Source organism: Typha angustifolia, chromosome 10 (assembly GCF_048772165.1).
Source record: "Typha angustifolia cultivar Huaian chromosome 10, ASM4877216v1, whole genome shotgun sequence".
Classification (NCBI taxonomy): Eukaryota; Viridiplantae; Streptophyta; class Magnoliopsida; order Poales; family Typhaceae; genus Typha; species Typha angustifolia.
In genome coordinates, this window is record NC_133248.1 from 7,614,542 (window position 1) to 7,634,620 (window position 20,079).

At 35.8% G+C, this 20,079-nt stretch overlaps 2 protein-coding genes across 2 annotated transcripts; one reads left to right on the top strand and one right to left on the bottom strand.

The window, feature by feature from the left end:
* The first annotated feature begins 9,604 nt into the window (after positions 1–9,604).
* On the top strand, positions 9,605–14,321 carry LOC140768460 (protein IQ-DOMAIN 13). Its single transcript, XM_073108738.1, has 6 exons — positions 9,605–9,793; positions 10,628–10,733; positions 11,023–11,487; positions 12,564–12,812; positions 12,893–13,024; positions 13,584–14,321. Exons 2-6 carry the CDS (start codon positions 10,659–10,661, stop codon positions 14,055–14,057), a joined length of 1,395 nt encoding a protein of 464 aa, XP_072964839.1. The 5' UTR covers positions 9,605–9,793; positions 10,628–10,658; the 3' UTR covers positions 14,058–14,321.
* Positions 14,322–16,563: 2,242 nt separating this feature from the next.
* Positions 16,564–20,006, bottom strand: LOC140768975 (uncharacterized). The gene is made up of 3 exons (XM_073109468.1): positions 19,676–20,006; positions 17,341–18,252; positions 16,564–17,222 (listed from the first exon to the last, which is right to left on the bottom strand). Exons 1-3 carry the CDS (start codon positions 19,996–19,998, stop codon positions 17,120–17,122), a joined length of 1,338 nt encoding a protein of 445 aa, XP_072965569.1. The 5' UTR covers positions 19,999–20,006; the 3' UTR covers positions 16,564–17,119.
* Positions 20,007–20,079: the final 73 nt, after the last annotated feature.

The window sequence follows — 20,079 nt, forward strand, 5'->3', positions numbered from 1 at the left end:
TTTTCTTAGAAGATTATAAATCACACCTTGCATTTTGAATCATTTTAAAATAAAGCTCTTTTTTAATTATTTATAAATATAACTCTTAATTTACTAAAAAATTATCCAGTCGTACCACGTTTAGTAGATAGATATAATATAATCCGGCTATTAAATTAACTTAATTATAAAATTTAAAATAGCTTAGAGACAAATCAAAGCATTGAGCTTTAATAAAATAGAATCAAATCAAAGAAGTGAGGTAGGAAGATTTAGAAAATATAAAAATATCACTTGAAATAAACAAATTATTCTACTTGAAATAAAAATATACATGTTAAACTAAACTTAACCCAAGGTGTTGCTCCATATATTTTCACCAAATAAGAATATTTATTTTTAAATAATATAAACTTTGTGTATAGTATTGTTACAATTTAGGGTTTTATTTTGTATCTACAATAACTAAGACTAATTGAAGGCTTGTTAACTTAAAACTAAAGGTTAAGTGCTTAGGCATACAATAAACATTGTCTAGAAAGATATTCACCTATAAGTTAATCTCATTTCAGTGCATTATTAATTAAATTTAAAAACTTTCTTTTTAAAATTGATAGGCTTATAAGCTAATTTATTCTAGACATATGAGCTAGCCCTCCCTCGCTCGCTCCGCAATATATAAATTGAATATATATACTAACCTTCGTGAGAAATAGATAACAAGTCGATCAAATCATTAGTTATAACTAGCCAAGTAAGTGCACAAATACAATCCATTTTATATATCTTCTACGAAGAAATTTATACTCAAATTAGATCATACCCAAGCTCTTGTTGGGTGTGTACGCTTCTACCTGCGTGTTGTAGTGGTCATTGTAAACAAAATATATATATATATATATATATATATATATATATATATATATATATATATATATATATATATATATATATTTAAAAAAGACATTAGCATTTGATATAAAGATAATTACATTTTGATCCCTCAACTACAAGTGATTTTCATTTTTACCCCTTTTTTTCTCACAAATTGACTCTAAACACTCTGCTTTAACAAAGTTATGAAATGACTATTATGCCCCTAGAACGATTATGTGCAATTGGGACTAGTAATGGAACTAATATTTGTTATGATTAGGGTTAGGATTTTAGAGAATGGAGGAGGAGACAATGTGTTGAAGAAAAAAATATGATTAAATGCATTTTATCCCCATGTATTTATGCCTAAAAATTATGTTATTCTTTTGTACTTTAAAAAGTCTTAAACCAGTCCATATATTTATAACTAAATTAAACCGTTAGTTTTTCTATTAAACTTAACTGAAATACTAAATGATGTCAAAATAATCAAAATGCTCATATCGTGTTTGTTAGAGAAGACATGCATATTTTGATATAATGAAGCAAAATAGCCATAATACTCGGTTAAATTTAATGGAATAACTAACAATCTCACTTTAGTCATAAGCATATAGACTGGTTTGAAACTTTCTTACGGTTCCATTGCGATCCAACAGTTGAAGGTACATAGCTTTGTGAATCTCCAATAGGCTAGAAAATGATACTTGACCAACAACAATAGCAATATACCAAATAGAAAAGAAAGGAAATATAAATAGACTAACGAGCAAACGAGACTAACACCCATGACAAGAGGACTAAAAACTATCATTGACCATGGAGCGAGAGATGAGTCGATTGGGGATGAAACTTGAAAGGAAGAGGAGGATGAGAAGGGGGTGGTGGTTAGGGAAGGAAGCTAAGTCCAACCGAAAAAGGGGAAGGTGGAACTCTAGGGCAGACAGCGGCGAGGGACAACATCAAGGGGGCAAGTTAGGAAGAACATGGCAAAGAGAGAACAAAGAAGAGATAGTGGAGAATGAAGACAAGACATACGACGACAAGTGGATAGCGGAGGCAGGCAACAACAGACAAACAATGGCAAAAATATAGAATTCATTCAAGAGAGATAACTAAGCGAGAATGGAGGAGAAAGGAGGCAAAGTGGGCAACAAAGAAGAGGACATCAACAAGCAAGGAGAGGGCAACGACAAATGAGGATAAGGATGGTGGAGAGAGAGCTTTAGGATGGAGAGCAAGCTTTAAAAGGGAAGAAAAATAGGGAGGAAGAAGGCCTCTCTCCTCCCCTAGCCACTCGAGCTAGGGGAGGAGAGGGGGAAGATCATTGGAGGCGAGAAGAAGACCCTTTGAGAGAGAGGAGAAGAGCATGCGTCAAACCCTAGCAAAACTAGGGTAGACACGTGAAGATTTTTTTTGTTTGTTTAAATCCAACGTAGAAGTTTGTGCACTACACAATCCATAAACTAATACCAATTAAAATAGTACGAAAAAAATTCCTAAATGTATTTCTCATTTAGAGTAATAATTGCGAAGAATAATAACTTGTAATGTATTATGTAATTTTGTAATTTTTTACTTTGCCCGTGGAAGAAGAAATGTCTTCTTTTTTAAAAAATAATATTAGTTACTTGAAACTATAGTAATCATAATGATCTCTATGATACAAATGAACTATATTTCCCTTGCTCTTGTAAGATAATATGGAGAGCCCCAAACTTTAGCAAATTTTTAAAAGAAGTCATAGTGTAAATATTCTAAATTCCCTATATAAGGTTATGTTGTTCATATCACCACTATTATTCAGTAGTTGAGTCTTAAATCTCTCTGTGAATGTTGGAGTTAATATTTGATGAATTTTCTATCATAATCTATCAAAATAAAACTATATTCTTTTGGTCACATCTGTAATTGGGTAGCTAGTTATGATGTAGGCCATTCTTAAAAAACAAAGAATGTTTCTGAGATAGTTTGTTTTTATGTTTCTGAGATAATAAATGTCTGCTCTTGAATTGGTCGAAGAAGAAGAAGAAGAAGAAGAAACCTTTGTCAATGTCAAAGGAGTACTAATATGTCTATGGAAAGGATCAAAAGACTAGGAGAAGACACAAGTGAACTAGAATTTGAATCTCCTATAGAGGAAACAAATATTGAAAGATGAGAATCAAATCAACCTTGGAAGAATAATTGCCCATTTACCAAATTCATCAAAGGTAAGGATCAGTTCAATAAGTTTTGATGCAGTTCTTAAATAAGAACAGATCTAGAACATTGATTATTATATATGGGCAATGAAAATATTATAGTATTGAATAATATAAAGGATTAGTTATACCTGGATCTGCTAACTATCATCATTTTATAATCTACCCCTAAAACTACTAGTATTCCAACCCTTGGCAGTGTAGACTAGACATGATCATCTGGCGCGCTAGACCGGGTTCGAGCCAGGCTTTTCGGGTCAACCGGGCTTAAGTATTTGTTCACGGCTCGATCCACCAATCACTCGGGCCGGGCTAAAATAGTCTAGCCCATTACCGCCCGTCAACCCGTGAGAGATCAGGCTAGCCGGTTGGGCCGAACTGGCCTGACCCACCAATCACTCAGCTCAACCCATATTTTAGCTATTTTTAGAATTTTTTTTACTATTAGCTAATTTTCTAAAAAAAATATTTATATTCCTCTATTTAAAAAATAATTAAATTTTTTTAAAGGTGTACTTAAAATAATGCAAAACGGTATAATACCAAAATATTTTACTGTAGCAATAGTAAATTACTGTAGTAGAACAGGCAAAGTACTGTAGCAGATGGGTGGGCTACTATAGCAGAACGGATGGGCCTAGTTGCGAGCCAAACGGGCGGGCTTTCGGGCCGGGTTGGATTGGCAAAGGGCTGGCCGTACCGCTCATGGGTAGTTTGATCATGTCTGTGGAGACAGAACACATCAAATAACCATCTTAGCCTTCACTTCTTTCTCTTTCTTCCCTCTAAAGAGTAAACCAATCATCGGAGTGCTTAAAAAAATTTAAAAGATAATTAATAGAAGGAGCATTTGAGAAGTTTTAAATAATAGCAGAGGGGGTCAATGTGCAACAAAAAAACAAATAATTAGTATATGTGAAAATGGTCAAGAGTTTAGGGTTTTTAATTATAATTAACCCTAATAAAAATTCATGTTTAAGAACAAATATGTTCCATGGGTTGGCTAGGTAATCCATATTAAGATTCATTTCAACTAATTATGTTTAAGTAAGGTGGTACATCATTATGTGTCATCCTGAGCCTAATATAGACTTTGGACTTGGACTGTGAATCCAACACCTATTTTTCTTTTTCTTTTTATTATTATTTAATTTAGGCCTCATTTAATTAGTTTATAAGTTCTAAGCACAAATAAAAAGTTTATATAGATTTTGATAAGAAAAGGAGTATGATAACTTTATCACAATCCCTGACAAGAGATAGAAAAAACATGCATAATCCGCGTGCTAATCACAATTAAGCATCCTTTTAGAGAGAGGGTAATGTTCTTTTTTGTGCTAAGAGGAAGCCAATTTGCAATTAAGAGAGAGTTATGCTACAATGAGCAATTTAACTCTAACGCCATTAATTTGATGATACAATCAACAGACCAGGTTCTTGATTAGTGCTTTGAAGTGCTGTTAGAGGTCAAAGAACAAGATGAGTTCAGTGATTAGATTAGATCACACACACACACACGGAACCCATAGTGTTGAATTTATGGTCCTGAATTATCTTTCCTCTTCCTCTAAAATTTTGTAGGTCAACACTGTAGGCAATAGAAGATAAGGATTTAAGTAGTACTTAGCTTTCAAACTTATATTCTCACAGATTTATAGTTCACACTCTACCTTTTCAGTATATAGGAAGTTATTCTAAAAAAACACCTCAAGTTAAGAAAGATGAACTAAAAGGTATCAAAAACTGGTTTTAAGCAGAGGGGACTGGACCCTTGAAGGATCAAATCTCACTAAAGAAGACCTCACATTGTTGAGGTGTCTCATTCCTCAATCCTCATGGTATGTGGTTGCTTTGGAAAAGCCACAACGAGCTTGTGTTTCAATAAAAATCTAATGTCATTAATCAAATTCAGTATCGCCCGGTTGCATTGGCGGTTGAGTCCTTCCAGGCCCATCAAAAATCCGAAACCCTAAACCCTAAACCCAGGAAGGAACCGCCTACTAGTAAAAGAAATGCTAAATAGCTCTCACCTCCGGGTATTTTTCCTAAGCTCAACAGCTTTGATCCATCAGTGGGTCAAGGGCAGAAGCTCCTTGAGGGTGCAATCCAAGGCACAGGTGAAGACCTATTTCAAGCTGAGATGGAAGTTTTGAGGACTGCTCTGATTAGCTAATTTGTTGTATAAGGATGTTCTAGGTATCTTGCTGGGTACTCAAAATTTATTCTTCTTAACCAAAAACAAAAGGTATCAAAAAGAAAAAAGAAAAGATCAAGTATGGCTTCCTGGAAACATTCAATCCCTCTTGGTAATCTCAAACAATCATGTTTGATTCTAATGAAAGATTCTTTCTCTAATACACTTTAGTTGGTTGTTTTCTAAGAATAACATCCAAATCAGGTGGCCCAAAATATAAATATTAAAAATATATATAGAGTGCAAACCATCATACAATCATGAAAATATAGGGTGTGGTGTGACACATAACTTGTCCTTCAATCTAAGCCAAATACAAATGCGCACCTAAGGATGAACTAATAATAGAAGTCATATTGTATGATTGTTTTTAAGGTTTCAATATCAACGGCATTAGTTTAATTAAACACCATTAAATTTTCATTTCATTTCTCTTAAAGAAATAAATAAATAAACAGTTGTGATCCCAGTGGTTGACTATGATCCCTTTTTAGTAGTCTCATACTTCTTGCTTTAAAAAAGTAAGAAACAAAATGAATGATCACATACTATGAGTAATAGTCGTCCATTTCCTAAACTCAAAGATTGGCACAAGGATTCTAGACAAGAATTCAAAAGCAGGCTGGCTAATCCCTACTGTTGTGTCAATCTTTTGTGGATATTATAATAAAGTATCTGCCCAAAGTCAATTCCACTTCAGAAAATGAATTCAAGTACCGAAGAAGACTACCAAGTTGGAAAGCTAGAAACCTCTCCCACGCTGATCATCTAGTTCTAATCAAATCAATCTTGTGCTCAGCCCCTATCTATTTTACGTCGACCATGCTGTCCCCCAAGACCACCATCTCAAAGCTAAATAGACTTCTTTGTGATGTTTGGTGGAATTATATTGCTGGGGAGAAAGGCCCAAGTGGCATTTCTAATGTAAACAAATGGTTTATTAAAAAAATAATTTTTTGATCATTCATGGAGCCCTAAGTTTAGATATGGGCTGGACAAACGACCAACCCTCTCCAGATATAGAGGCACTTAGGCTCCGCCAAACTTTTAATTAATATAGTAAGTTATATAATATAGGCTTTTAGTCGTATGCTTCGTCAAACAATTGCTCCGAACCAAACATAGTCTAAACATGTTTTAATTATTCATGAGCCCTAAAGCTAGATATGAGTTGGAAAAAGACTAACCATCTCCGGATACAGAGAGCACTTAGGCTCTACTAAGCTTTTAACTGATATAGTAAGATATCTAGTGTAGCTTCAAGCTATACGCATCACCGTACATTTACTTTGAACTAAACACTGTCGAGCTGCTCTTCCTAGCTAACTGCACTACCGAGTCATTAACCGAGTCGAGCCGTTGAGCCAAGCCATGAAACCACTAAACAATTTCTCCACAATATTATTTGAATTGGAGTCGAACTCATGACCTCTTTAGTCATGCAGAAGGTACCCAATTAAAAAGTTAGCGTCTTCTCAATTGCCCTTGAAGCATCTGAGCATTGATGCTGAAAGCTCGGCATTTCCCAAACTCTTCCTTCTGGCTTGCTACGAGGGCTCAGAGCATGATGTCTTCTCAATAAATCACTAGTTAATGATCAGGCCGATTACGTCAATTGGTTATTTTCTTCCACTGCTCATAACTTAGCCAGTCTTGCAATTCGAAAATGTATCTCAAACTCTTAGACTATTTCACCTTCTATATTGGACGGCAACTTGGAATCTCAATATAAATCTTATGTCTCTAAAGACATTCATAAATAGAAAAGTACCTTCATGCACCACAATGTACAACAAATGGTAATAAAAGATCTAATATAGACTTATAAAAGTTTGATAGCATCACAAGCAGCTGAATATAAAAAAAGCCTATCCTTGGAATCCAGTTCAAATTCTCTATCGTTTAATTTAGAACTACTCAGCTCCTTTTAAGTTGGACTAGACGTTATTTAACGTAATTGAAAGGCACCTTCTGTCAATGATGTGATCATTAATAAATAATGCACTATGTAGATCTAAATCTACACGATTTTGCTTGTACTGTTTAGCATGTACTAAAAGGTGTACTAAAAGGAAACACCTTTTAGTCTTCAACTGGTGATAATAGTAATACCTATGGATCATGTCCATGTGTAGATCTTGATCACTACCCTCTTCCTCCACAAATCCAAGCTAATTCCACATTGTTTGTCAATCTTCTATCTACTTTGTTGTCACCAAATTAAACCTTCATCAATCACATCTTTCAGCCAAGTAATTATGGCTCCCTCACATCAAATTCTTCCATTGGCATTGTTAATACTAATATTTCAACTACTGGATCATTGACTTCCTCTTCCTTCCATTGAATAGATCCTAAAATTCACCTGGAAAACGTGGTGATGGAAGAACCACGTCTGATTGATTTATCCATAACTATGCTACAATGAGCAAAATTGACTAAATACGACGCCTAGAAAACACAAAACACAAGCACTTCTCCAGCAACAATGTTATTCTCATTGTTCATTCTCACTAATAGATAGACCAAAGGGCTAGGCCTGGGATTCAGAAAATACAGCCAATTATGAGTAGGCTTTTGAATAGTTCTTGTCTCATTTTAGGGCTCAAGTTGGTCAGTAGATCTGAATTTGACCTGCTTTTAGACATGATATGGTAATGCCATAATTCCAAGTTTAGATTTCTGACCTGAGCTTGATATAATTCAATAAGACTCTAGTGATCAAAACAATACGCTGGGGAACCTTTTATTAGACTCCCCATCAAGTTTGGTTGGGGGATAAGTATAGTGAGATATAAAGTAATATAGTAACCAAAACAACAATATCTTAATACTAGTTTATTAATTCCTACCTTTTCCAATATTTATATTTACTAATTAAATTTAATTAATATTTTATACTTGAAAAGACATCGCTTCAATCAACTATCATTTTAACCATTTTCTCCCTCTCTCTCTCTCTCTCGCCTCTCCTCGTACATTCACTATAAAAATTATTTGAGTCATTTGCTATAAATATCTCCTAAATTTATTACTTTTTATATCATATCAAGTATAATTGTTACACTATTATATTAATTATAACTAAACACCATAACAGCCTAAACAAATATAAGTTTTAGCATAGCTAAACTAGTTTAAAAGTTATTCCACAACCAAACACCAACTAAATGTTATTCTTGAATATTTATCTCAGTTTAAAGCTCGATCTGGAGTTGATTCGCAGACAATAAGGTTTCATAAAGAATTAAAGACCCTGAAAAACAATATAACTGGCTGGTCTTCTGATTGGTTGAAACACATCAGCCAACTAATTCTTTTATCTGGTCCACCTAATTGATGTAATGCCTGAGATGGTTTGGTGGAGGGGCCTTCATCCCTTCCATAGAACTGCTCTCTTTACTTGCATAAATTGAGCCACATAACTGAAGAGATGAAAGCCAAGGTGCTCATAGGTTGGCTCCATAAAATTTCGTCCAAAATTGCACAAGGAATATGAACAGGACCATAGGTTGGGGCATATTTAGGAGGCTACCACTTAAATCCAATTGTATGTCAGGACAAGTGTAAGCATCCAGCAATAAAGGGATCAAAAAATGGAGCAAATTAGCTGTGATTTAGACTGGTATTGACAAAGGGAATGATGGCCTACGAGAGTAGATAGAAATAAAACCCCACACCTAAGCAGCTTGATTTAGATAAGGGAACAACCCCCACTTTGTTGGCTATTACCTTTCAATTGTTTTGAGTACCTTACAAGCAAAAGTCTCTCTCTCTCTCTAAATTAAGGAAGCAAAGAGTAGTGAATATAGAAGGACCCAAGGGGAAGCAATTCATCATTCTGGACAGGGAATTTCCTTTCAAGCAAGCACATGCTACTCACATGCCCAATAAAGGATTGACATCTAGCCTGCTTAACGAAGGATCTCTTCCAGCTTGGGAAACCATAGTATATTTTACCTAATTGTCAGTTAATTAGAGGCACCATCTCAAGAGTTTAAAGTCCAACTTTAAGGCTAATGCAAGCAAAGGATGCATCAACTTTTGGAACTTTGAATCTTGCTGACAGCCTAATATAAAACCCCATTAGTTTTCTGTTGGCTAAAGTTGGTTTATATTCCTTGTTGTTATGCATTTCTCTAAGAATAAAAGCAGGCCAACCAAACAGTACCTCTCAAGTGCACTTTGCTGCAGTGCTTCCTTACAAGGCTTTCTGATCAAGCAAAGTTGGTTGGCAGTCATGGAGTGAGAAAGTGGCCACCATCTTCATCATCAAATCTGAAAGAGAGTTATAAAACCCCTTACTCATAGAAAAGTTGAAAGGGAAAGAGAGAAAAGCTACCCCAATCCTTGCAAGGAAGAACCAGATGCCAATTTTCTTGTAGGAGAAAAAACAAACAACATATATATACATCAAGAAGTCAGAGGAGCTCAGGAAATTTGCATTGAATGAGCAGGAGCTACTAAATTCTCTTATGTCTTCCTCTCCTCCAACAAAAATGAGCTTACCTTGTGGGATGGTTACTGGAACATAACAAAGGTACCAACCACACTCTTCTTATTCTATCTTTACAAATTTTTTGTTCTATAAGTGCAGAATATAAAGACATATCGGAAAAAAAAAGAGTATTGCTTATTTCAGCTTTGGCAATAGATAACTAAAGATATATCTCAAAAAATATTATATTTCAAGATGTAATATTTCTTTACATGGACCATCATTCAGATACTTAGTTTGCATGTCAAATAAGGAAGTCACTTTGTGAGTCTTGTGACATGAAAATAAATGCAAAAGTAGCTTAATATATCCCTTACAATCTTTAATGAGGAAAATGTCACTGAACCAGAATATTAGCACATTATGCTCACTCTTCCAATATAATTCTACCAAGGAAACATCATTGTAGTGTAAATCATCAGGAATTTCAATGTTCATAAGTCTTAGCTTGTCATTGTGCAACAACTTAAGTACTGTAATGTTTTGCATTTTCTCACTCTAATCGATAGACAAATTCTTGTAAAGAACTTACTTTTGATCAAATCAATTTTCTGTCTATATTCAAGTTACACAGGATAACATGGAGGGAATTGGTTACTGTTCTATATCCTTGTAATTCTGTTAATTGAAAGTACTCTTTTCATGGGGTGAAGATAGAACAGCAAGTCAAAAGCCTACATGTTAGTCACAACATATCAAATTACAACCTGATTCATGAAAAGAATAATGTAAAATGATGCAAGCATATCCAACAAATAGACATGCAGAATGTTATATGCAGCAGCATTCCAACAAATTAAATGAGCTCATGGGAATTATTAATTTATGATTGCTTAAGTACTGTACCTTAACCTTTAAGCTAATTCTTACATCCAGGCTTGTAAGAAGAGAGTACTAATGCAAGGAAATGGGGAAGAAAGGGAATTGGTTTTCTGCACTTAAAAGGGCTTTCACATCAACTACTAAAGACATAGTGAGCAATGTAAGTATTCAGCTGCTAGCATATTCAACTTTGGCTTTCATCATTTATGCAATGGTTACAAGTACAAATTACTCAACCAAATTCCTCGTGGAGTCTCCAATTCTCCATCCCTTGAATGATCACAAATTAGTGTTATATCCTGAAAAGAAAAAATCATGAGCAAATCAAGAAAGTGCTAATTTGACAAGATCAAAGGAAACATATTATCTACTATAGGATAAGCTATACCACGAGATTAAGGTAGAATGTTACAATATGCACATATAATATTAAGTGGTGGTTTGCACAGGTTGCAGAAAAGAAAAACACAAGAGAGAAGAAAAGGTGGGCGTTTGGGAGATCGAAACATGGAGAGATCAACTCTTTCATCCCCCTCTACAGAGAACCAAGCAGCATTGAGCAAATCCTAGAGGATACTGAAAGGGAACACCAGTACAAGATACATCAAGTGCCTCATAGGAAAACAGAGGTTGAACATGACAAGATTCACCAAGTTCCTCCTAAGAAGGTTGATGTCGAACATGAGAAGATCTATCAACTGCCTCCAAAAAGAATTGATTGTGCTCAGAACTATCAACTACATCAATTACCTCCTAAGAAGGTTGATATTGAAAGGGAGCACAATATCAGAGTACATCAAGTGCCTTCAAAGAAGGCTCAAATGCTCAAAACACCTGCACCAAGACCAAGAATAACACCAAATTATGCTCAATACTCTGCAGTAAAAATCCAATCAGTCTACAGAGGTTACATGGTATGTTCTCTCATATTATCTAGTAGCTACAAAATTTAATAAGTGGATCCTTTCTATGATCCCAAACAGGGGAAAAAAATAGGAAAGGCAAATCAAATCACTATCTAATGTACATTACTTCATTATTGAGTCAGATTTCTAGAAGTCATGAGTTTAAACCTCATCTAGCCCAGTTTAGTTTCATTTTCTATTATTTATTCTAGTGCTGGTGTGGAGGGGCCACACATTCTAGCATCTTTTATCTATCCATATCTAGTGTGTAAAGGCCACATGTGATAATAAGGGAGGTAATCATTAACTCGGGTTTAGGTTGGGTCAAATCATGAAAATATAAATACAAACATAACTCATTTATTAAATGAGTCAAAATTATTAAACACAAATACTATCCATTTATTAAATATGTTACATGGGTCATAAAAGAATTATCGAGTAATATAAATTATAAGTTATTCGAGTTATAAATAGATTTTTTTTTGGATTGTAAACAAAGTTTTTTCGCATTGTAAATAGACTAGTTTAGGCATAAACGGGTTAATCGGCTCATAAATGGGCTATCATGTCATAAACAAGTTAATGGGTCAGGTCATAAACAAATTAAATGGGTCGAGGTAATAAACACGAACATAATCTGTTTAATAATCGAGTTAAATAGGTTGACTCGTTTACGCTCTGAACTTAATTAGACTAAACCAAAACTTATTTAAAAGTTGGATTACTGTGTCGGGTTATCAGATCAGGTCAACTTTTGCCACGCCTATGTAAGAGCCTTTACCTAACAACTTAAGCATTTAATTAGTTATCTAACAACAATCACACTAAAACCATAGTCACAGCAGAACTAGGCAATAGAATCAAAGATCCCAAAATGGTGATATATACCTAAATGGCAGGAGAACCTGTCTCAATATCTCCTCAAATCATGATCTTAATTCCAAAACCTTAATCATGCAGACATAGGATCTACATCAACCTTTCATACATTTTTTATTGAGTGTGAGACTAAACTTGCACATATGACGCCCAATAGTATTATGTGCCAAGAAGTGTAAGTTATCTTCTCTCTATCCATGCAGGCAAGGAAGAACTACCGAGCTCTAAAGGGACTGATGAGGCTCCAAGGTGTGATGCGCGGGCAGAGCGTGAAGCGGCAGACCATTAACACCATGAGGTGCATGCAAATGCTCGTCCGAGTCCAATCACAGGTACGTGCAAGACGGCTGCAGATGATGGACACAAGAAGTCTTCAGCACCAACAGCAAGCACAACGAAAGGGAGAAATGGAGATCCAGAGCAGTTTTAGCAAGTGGAGTTTTGCTCACCAAGTGAGAGTATTACTAAGAATATGACAAAATTGATGAGCTAATCTTTGAACAAAAGTAATTTGATGGTGTGTGTGATGCAGTCAGACGCAGAAGCTCTGGAGACATGGGATGATAGTGTGCTAACGAAGGAGGAGCTAGAAGCAAGGATGAGAAGAAAGGTGGAGGCAGTCATTAAGAGGGAGAGGGCCCTGGCTTATGCTTACTCCCACCAGGTAAATACTACATTAACACCTCGCCATCTTGCTGCATCAAAACTAATTATGAGGTTGGAAAGAGATGTCTAACCTTAGTAGGTTCCATTTTGTTAAGGATGATGAATAAACGAACCTATAGAAAAGAATAGAAAAGGAAAGGAAAAAAAATATATATATATGAATCAAGATTTCACTCCAATTACTGAAGAGTTGTGCTTTGCGCACAAGAGAGGGGGGGATCTTGTTCATGAAGTGCAACCAAGTACTTTTACTGCATTCATTGTTACTTCTTTTTCTTTTTTTAGTTCCTTCTAAACTTGTTTTCCTTCCAAAAAAATGATGGAATTCAATCCATCAGACTACATTTCCATTTTGTTCACTAAAAAGGAGCCTATGTTACGACCAAACTAACAATCTAAAGCAGTTTTGTTAAGGGTAGCAAAATGATTTGCCTTTCACGCCTATATACTTTATTCCTTCAAAGAATTAAAAGCAGTGCAAAAATAGAATCGCATCTTTAACGGAAGGATTACTTTGTTTTTTTTGTCTTTAATCTGTGTGCTTGTCCCCCTCACAGCTGCTGAACTCTGCAACGACGCCCAAGTCGGCCCACGGCGTCCTCTCCAATGGCTTCCCCTGGTGGTGGACTTTGGTCGAACACCAACCTAGCCCCACCCAAATCGACACCCCCACTCGTCGCCCCGCCACCTCCACCTCCACCAAGCCCAAACCCAAGCCCAACAAACTCAAATCCAGACCAAAGCCCACCACCCTCCGCGACGACGAGAGCCTCACGAGCTGCCCGCCCTTCGCGGTCCCCAACTACATGACCCCCACCGCATCCGCCAAGGCCAAGGTCAAGACCCATCTCCATTACCACCACGAGGAGAAGCCGAAGCGCTTCTCCTTCGGCCTCGGGTGGAGCAGGGGGAAGGAGGACACGAGTCGGTCGTCGGTGGTGGGGGCGAGGCATCGGTCGACGCTCTCGATTGGAAGCGTGGACTCGACTCTGTCGTTGCCGGTTGGGGCGGGGTGGAGGCGCTGCAAGTAGTATAGATTGCGTTCCAGTGACCGTGTATGGCGTTGAGTGTGGTTTGCATTGTGATTGATTGATGTATAATTTAAAAAAGGTTTGAATTAAGTGAGAGGTGTGGTGTTTAATTGTAGTTTATTCTCCATTGAAATGTTTGGAGTTTCCAGTGAAGTGTTAGGAAAAAATTTACGTGACGTTTGTGGTGCAACAATAAATAGTTTTGGGGGTTTTTAGTCTTCTGATGTATAACAATATTGCTTTGAATAATGAGCTTTTGTTGGATGCCGTGAAAGAAGGTGCTGTTATCTTATTCCTTGATGGCATCTGAAAACGTCCAAGTAAAGAGGATTAAAAAAATCACAGGTCTCCACCAGTGGAGTGGCAGTGTAGCGAAATTCTAGTGCTCTCATCTAGAATGTCAAGAGATTTCGTCACCTTGTGAGGCCGAGCTCGGCTCGTTAAAAAGCCCACCTCAAGTTCGGCTCAAGCTCTAAAAAATATTGGGCTCAAAAGAATTATTGAGCCGAGATATGTGGTGAGTTATCCTTATATATGAGTATATCGACTAAATAGGTGCTCGGTCTGAATGGATGTTGGTACTTTTAGCAAATGACAAAATATGATTATGACTAAAATATCTTTAATGAATGGGAGAGTAAGCTTTTGAGTCTTCGAGCACGATAATGAGACTGGGTACTGTGGACCGTGCACAGTGGTATAATATGATAATATCATTCAGAGATAACGTTGATGATTGAGATATTGAGAAATACATATGATTCTATTATCATCTTATATACATAATTTTCGAGTGGTGATGATATATCATTATGGTTGAATTTGATATCGTAGCATGGTTATAATCGGCATGCATCATATATATTATATTTAAGAGAACTATGATAATAATATGACTGAAGATTTATGTATATATTGACAAAAATTATATATTTGATCAGTCATAACTTGATATTTATTATATATTTATTCATGACATGATGCTATTTTTTTATTCAAATTATCTAGTAAATAATTTACTCTTTTTTTAATATCACATTCTGCATAAGGTAAGTATCTTAAATATACATTTTAAACTTAAGATAAGATGAGTTAGGATTGAAAAGATATAGAAAATTTTATATAGAAATTGAGTTATATTATTGGATATATTTGTATTCCATTATATTAGACAATAATTTGTACAATACAAGTCAAATTATATTATATTCGTGTATTAGTTGTTTTAGTTGTATCTTGATAGTTTGTCGTAACATTTGTGAGTCTTGTCAAATTATATAATAGTCCATTATGTGTGTTGTGAATATTGGTTTAGAATATCTTTTACCAACTATCCTATGTTGGCAGCTAAGAATACTTTATATGGATTGCACCTCCTAAAGACTCTTTAAACTAAATTTTGATGGTGCTTTTAAGCCTAGTGGGCACACAATAAGTATTGAATTTTTGGTTAAGAATTATCAAGAGAATATCTTCTTGAGGTGGAGGCCATTAAATAACCCTTATCAAAATCAAACAAAGAAATTTCACTAATCTCTCCATTAAGGAGGATTGTCTAGCTCTTTTATCTCCATTTTGAACGGCAAGCAAGCTCCTCTTTAGCGTTGGCATCACACCTTTTTGGACATTCTACACCTTCTAAATTCTTTCTCTTATGTTTTGTGTTTTGATTGGTCACTGCTATTGGGAGGCTAACCAAGCAACTAGTTGATTAGGCAATCTCGATAGCTCATAATTTTTTCTTCTTTGTGGGACAATTTTGTGCCCTTTGGCCTTACGTATCTTTCACATAACGATACCCATGGTATTCATTTGAATACTTGAGGTCTTTTCTAATATATGAAAATAATACAAGTTAGTTGTAATAAGCCCTAGTGTTTTGTGCATTGAATTTTCTAGACTTCTAAGTTAGGGCATTTTACAAATCACACTCTATATTTTACCTATTTTATGATTCATATCTCATCTTTGATGATTTTATAATTCGACCCCTCATTTTTCTTTATAATTTAATTGATATCGATTAAATTACTAAAATATTCTCAGTACTATTTTTCCTCCTTTCTACTCCTGGGTAATTTATGTATTTACAAATTATTTCATATATTATAACGAAATATTTCTTTGCTAGTATCATTTAAATTAGCAGAAAGTATTAAATAAAATTATAAAAAAAAAGTAGTAATCGAATTATTAAAATCCCGTCTTAATGTAAGGTGTAATTTGTAAAATTTCCTCTAAGTTGTAACATTCTTCTATCAAGCTTAAATGGGTTTGAATTTAATATATTTAAATTAGGAATTGATCTACCTAATTTAATGATCGAACATATTCAATTCATATTTATTACCTTAACTTGTTTAATCTATTTATAACATAATAATCCGATTATTATGATCTAAATAATTTATTATCACCTGAATAGTTTGTTTATAAAACAAAAATATTCAAACAAAATGTATTAGACAATAATCTGTTTATAACTCGAGTAACATATTTCGTATTTACTAAACAAATTGCGTTTGTGCTTACATTACCCTGACCTGAACCCAATCAGGCTAACATTGCCAGACTATTTCCTCATCGTTTTTCTTTGAGCCAAAAGGAAGACCAATTTGCGTTCTATGCTAACCACTACTTCTCTTACAACATTCGCCAGCTTCTGCAATTATGCTTGTTTCCACTGCTAACTCTGAGGGGTAAAGCTTCGAATTCCTCTGCCTTTCTATGAAGTTCTATTAACCACTGATATTGATTGCAAGCAGATTAGTTTGAAGTACTATTAAACCACAGCAATTGTTCAAAAGCTGCTCTCTATCAGTTGCTGATACTTCGAACAAGATATATCATCACCTCTCTCCGTCTATTCAAGCAGCTCTAGCACACAGATACCTTTTAGCTTTCAAAAGATAGAAAAGAATGATGAATTGTTTACCCTTGTCACTGCAATAATAAGATGCAAAATGGAAGATAGAGCGCTAATGCATCTTAATTATGCCTGCAAACTTGACAGGAATATTTGTGGGAAATCAGAGGTGAAAGTAAGTGCAATTGAAAAACAGCTATCTTGCGCTGAAAATGGGTTCAACATCTGCACTTGATTGTGTTCTTCGAGTGTACTTTATAAGTAAACCTTCTGAAGAGAGACCAGGCACGCGCAAGTCCCTAGAATAAAGGAGGAAAAAATAAGGCGATGTAAATTTGAAGTACAGTTCAAGAACAAGAAGAGTTCATAGTAGGAAAAGAAAGAAAGGAACGATCTAAGAAGGATTGGCACAAAAACCTGATGTAAGGCTCCAACTCTTTCCATTCCCACTTTGGTCGCTCTTTAAACAATGCAGCAAAACGCTCAGTTGGATTAGATGGGAGAACTCCAACGCTGAAAGAACGTATCCATGTTTCAACTCCAAGCTTTTCGAATAACACTTCGGCCTCGAGCATTTTGAGGTCTGCACACATTCCTGAAGGAATGCTTCGCATCCATATTTCCATGAAATTCTCCAGCTTCATCTTTCCTCCAACCAGGATTTGTTTTGCAAATTGCAAACAAACTCGCTTCTCATCTAGGCTCCACAAATTGCTTCCCTCCACCCTGTTACCAAACATTTTGAGACAGTGGAGAACAATTCTTGGAGGGTACTTATCAGATTCTAACACTTGTGCTACATCATCTTCAGGGAGCGCATTTAAAGGCCATTCATGCAAAACAGAGTTGTGCAATATCATCTTTAGTACTTCATATAAGGATTTAGCTTCGACTATCCTCAAGAAACCATCGACCTCAACAGCTGCAAGGGACCTCAATCCATCTCTCAACTCCTCTTCACTAGCCTGAATCTGTTCAAGAAGATCCTCCCATGTATACAGGCAATTCTTGTCCAAGTGATCATCATTTGGTTCTTCATCTAATCTGTAAGGCCTCTTGTTAAGAAGGGATTTCAGTTTGTCAAGCCTTGGAGCAGCTTGGACCAATTCAATATTCCCTTTTGCCACCTTAAGGACAGATGCCACAGCATCAGGCATTGCTACATCATTTGCCACACTTTCATTGCAATCATATTTTACAGTCGGAGGATCTGGCTCTCCAGGCGGTACCAGAAATACAGAATTGGATGTGCCAACGAACTTCATAGCATAAGTTGCACAAGGTGTGCAGAGAACAGCTTCCTCATCAGGCTGCCCTCGAACGGTCACCCTAATAGATGGAAAACACAATAATACATCAAGAATCATGATATATAACTTAACAGAAAAATGTTCTCGGTATTATCAAAGTATAAATAAGACATCTTAGTGCAAGAGCCTTCTTGCTGTTTGAGGTCTGAGGAGGGAAGGTACATAGGGTATCTGTTTTAGCAAGTACCAGTTTTGTAACTTGGAAGGAGAAACATAAGAGAACTCTTAAAGAGGTATGTTTACGAGCAAACAAAGAAAAACCTCTCAACACTTGATGATGTTTCAGGATTGCAAATTGACATTGATTGTCCCAATTTGTGTACAGCTCCTAATCCAATAATTTGACTTGACGATGTTTCATGTCATCCGATCTTATTGACACTTTCAAGGTTGCTAATAGATTCCTTCCCAAGGTTATAAAATATTAGCAGAGAAGGATATTGTTATCGCAATAATAATTTTTCTTTTCCGCTCCAGTCATACTTACATTGGAGAAGAGGGTTTTAGGTGAGACCTGATAGCCTAGCTGATGAATTGGATTTCTATCTGGGGGAACAATTTAAATTCTTAATAGGTTAATCCCACCCAAAAAGAAATGTCTGCATTCACCTAGATTCTCCTTGACTTCAAAATAGCAAATTAATCAGTGAAGAGAATAACAACTGTGAAATAAACATACATATATTTCATTTATCTCCTCTCAGTAAATTATGTAATAGGAAGAAAACTAAACCACAATTCTCACATGGACCTGGCAGTCGGTTACTTGTCCACATGTGCAAAACATAAGTTTAATATGTGTTTAAGCATTTCAAAACTGAAATCAAGCCTCAAATTATTATTTTCTGTTTCTAAAAATGCTACTTAATAGCCTAACCCAAATTTTCTTTGGAGTAACTTGTTGCAATTAATAGGGTACTCAAAGTTCCTATTTGGCATTGTATTTCACAAAAGAAATCATACTCTAAATAATGTAGAACAGAAAAACTATAAGAACATCAGATGATGAAAGTCTAGTATGCATGTACTGAAATGAAGATCAAGTAAGGCATTCTTCCATAACTAACCCAAGCTTCCAAAACAGAAGTAAAATGTGGTCCATTTCACTAGTGGTTTATTTTTTTTTTTTCGAAGAGAAGTTACTGGGAATTATTATATGGAATTTGCCTCGGTCACATAATAAATCCTTCTCTCGTAATATTAAAAGAGAATTCTACACCCATCACGCGTACAATGCACACCATGTATACTGAAATCAAGCTAAAATATCTTATCTTTAGGAAGATTCATAAGATATCCTTCCGTAATCAACCTAAAGTTACAATCTTTGCACATCAACTATTCGAAGAAATGACCATCGTAGAAAATCCATGTCGTAGAATCCGCAGACATACGAAATTGGAAGAGAAAAAAGAAGTACGGTTTTATGGGATAGAGATTACCGTCCGCCGAGCACATAGGGGAGGACCTTGTCGTCCACTTCGATTAGGAGCAGATCGTCGTGAGATCCGAAGCTAGGGTGGTAGCTAACGGAGATCGAGGAACCTGAGGCGAGATTAAGCACCGATGCAGCGCCGCCTCCTTCCCATCTCTCCTCGTCCTCCTCCTTCCTAACTCTTTCGATCTCCTCTTTCTGTATCTCCATCTCCATTTCGCTCTCCTCCGCTTCCGCTTCCGCTTCCGCTTCCGCTTCGCGCGCTGAGATCTTTCCCGCGCTTTCGGATGGGGCTCTTCGCGCGCTATTTCTTTCCTTCGTGGCCCACATGGAACTTGGAAGTGGAATTTGTTTACCAAACTAGCCCTCTCTTAAACTATTTAGCGAAAAAGACCACCCCAAACTTAATAC

Coding starts and splice junctions, on each gene's coding strand:
- LOC140768975 (XM_073109468.1), bottom strand. CDS start 19,998: ATGTGGGCCACGAAGGAAAGAAATAGCGCGCGAAGAGCCCCATCCGAA. Junction 18,253..19,675: donor CCCTATGTGCTCGGCGGACG/GTAATCTCTATC, acceptor TCCATCTATTAG/GGTGACCGTTCGAGGGCAGC. Junction 17,223..17,340: donor GAGTTGGAGCCTTACATCAG/GTTTTTGTGCCA, acceptor CCTTTATTCTAG/GGACTTGCGCGTGCCTGGTC.
- LOC140768460 (XM_073108738.1), top strand. CDS start 10,659: ATGGGGAAGAAAGGGAATTGGTTTTCTGCACTTAAAAGGGCTTTCACA. Junction 10,734..11,022: donor CTAAAGACATAGTGAGCAAT/GTAAGTATTCAG, acceptor TGGTTTGCACAG/GTTGCAGAAAAGAAAAACAC. Junction 12,813..12,892: donor AGTGGAGTTTTGCTCACCAA/GTGAGAGTATTA, acceptor TGTGTGATGCAG/TCAGACGCAGAAGCTCTGGA.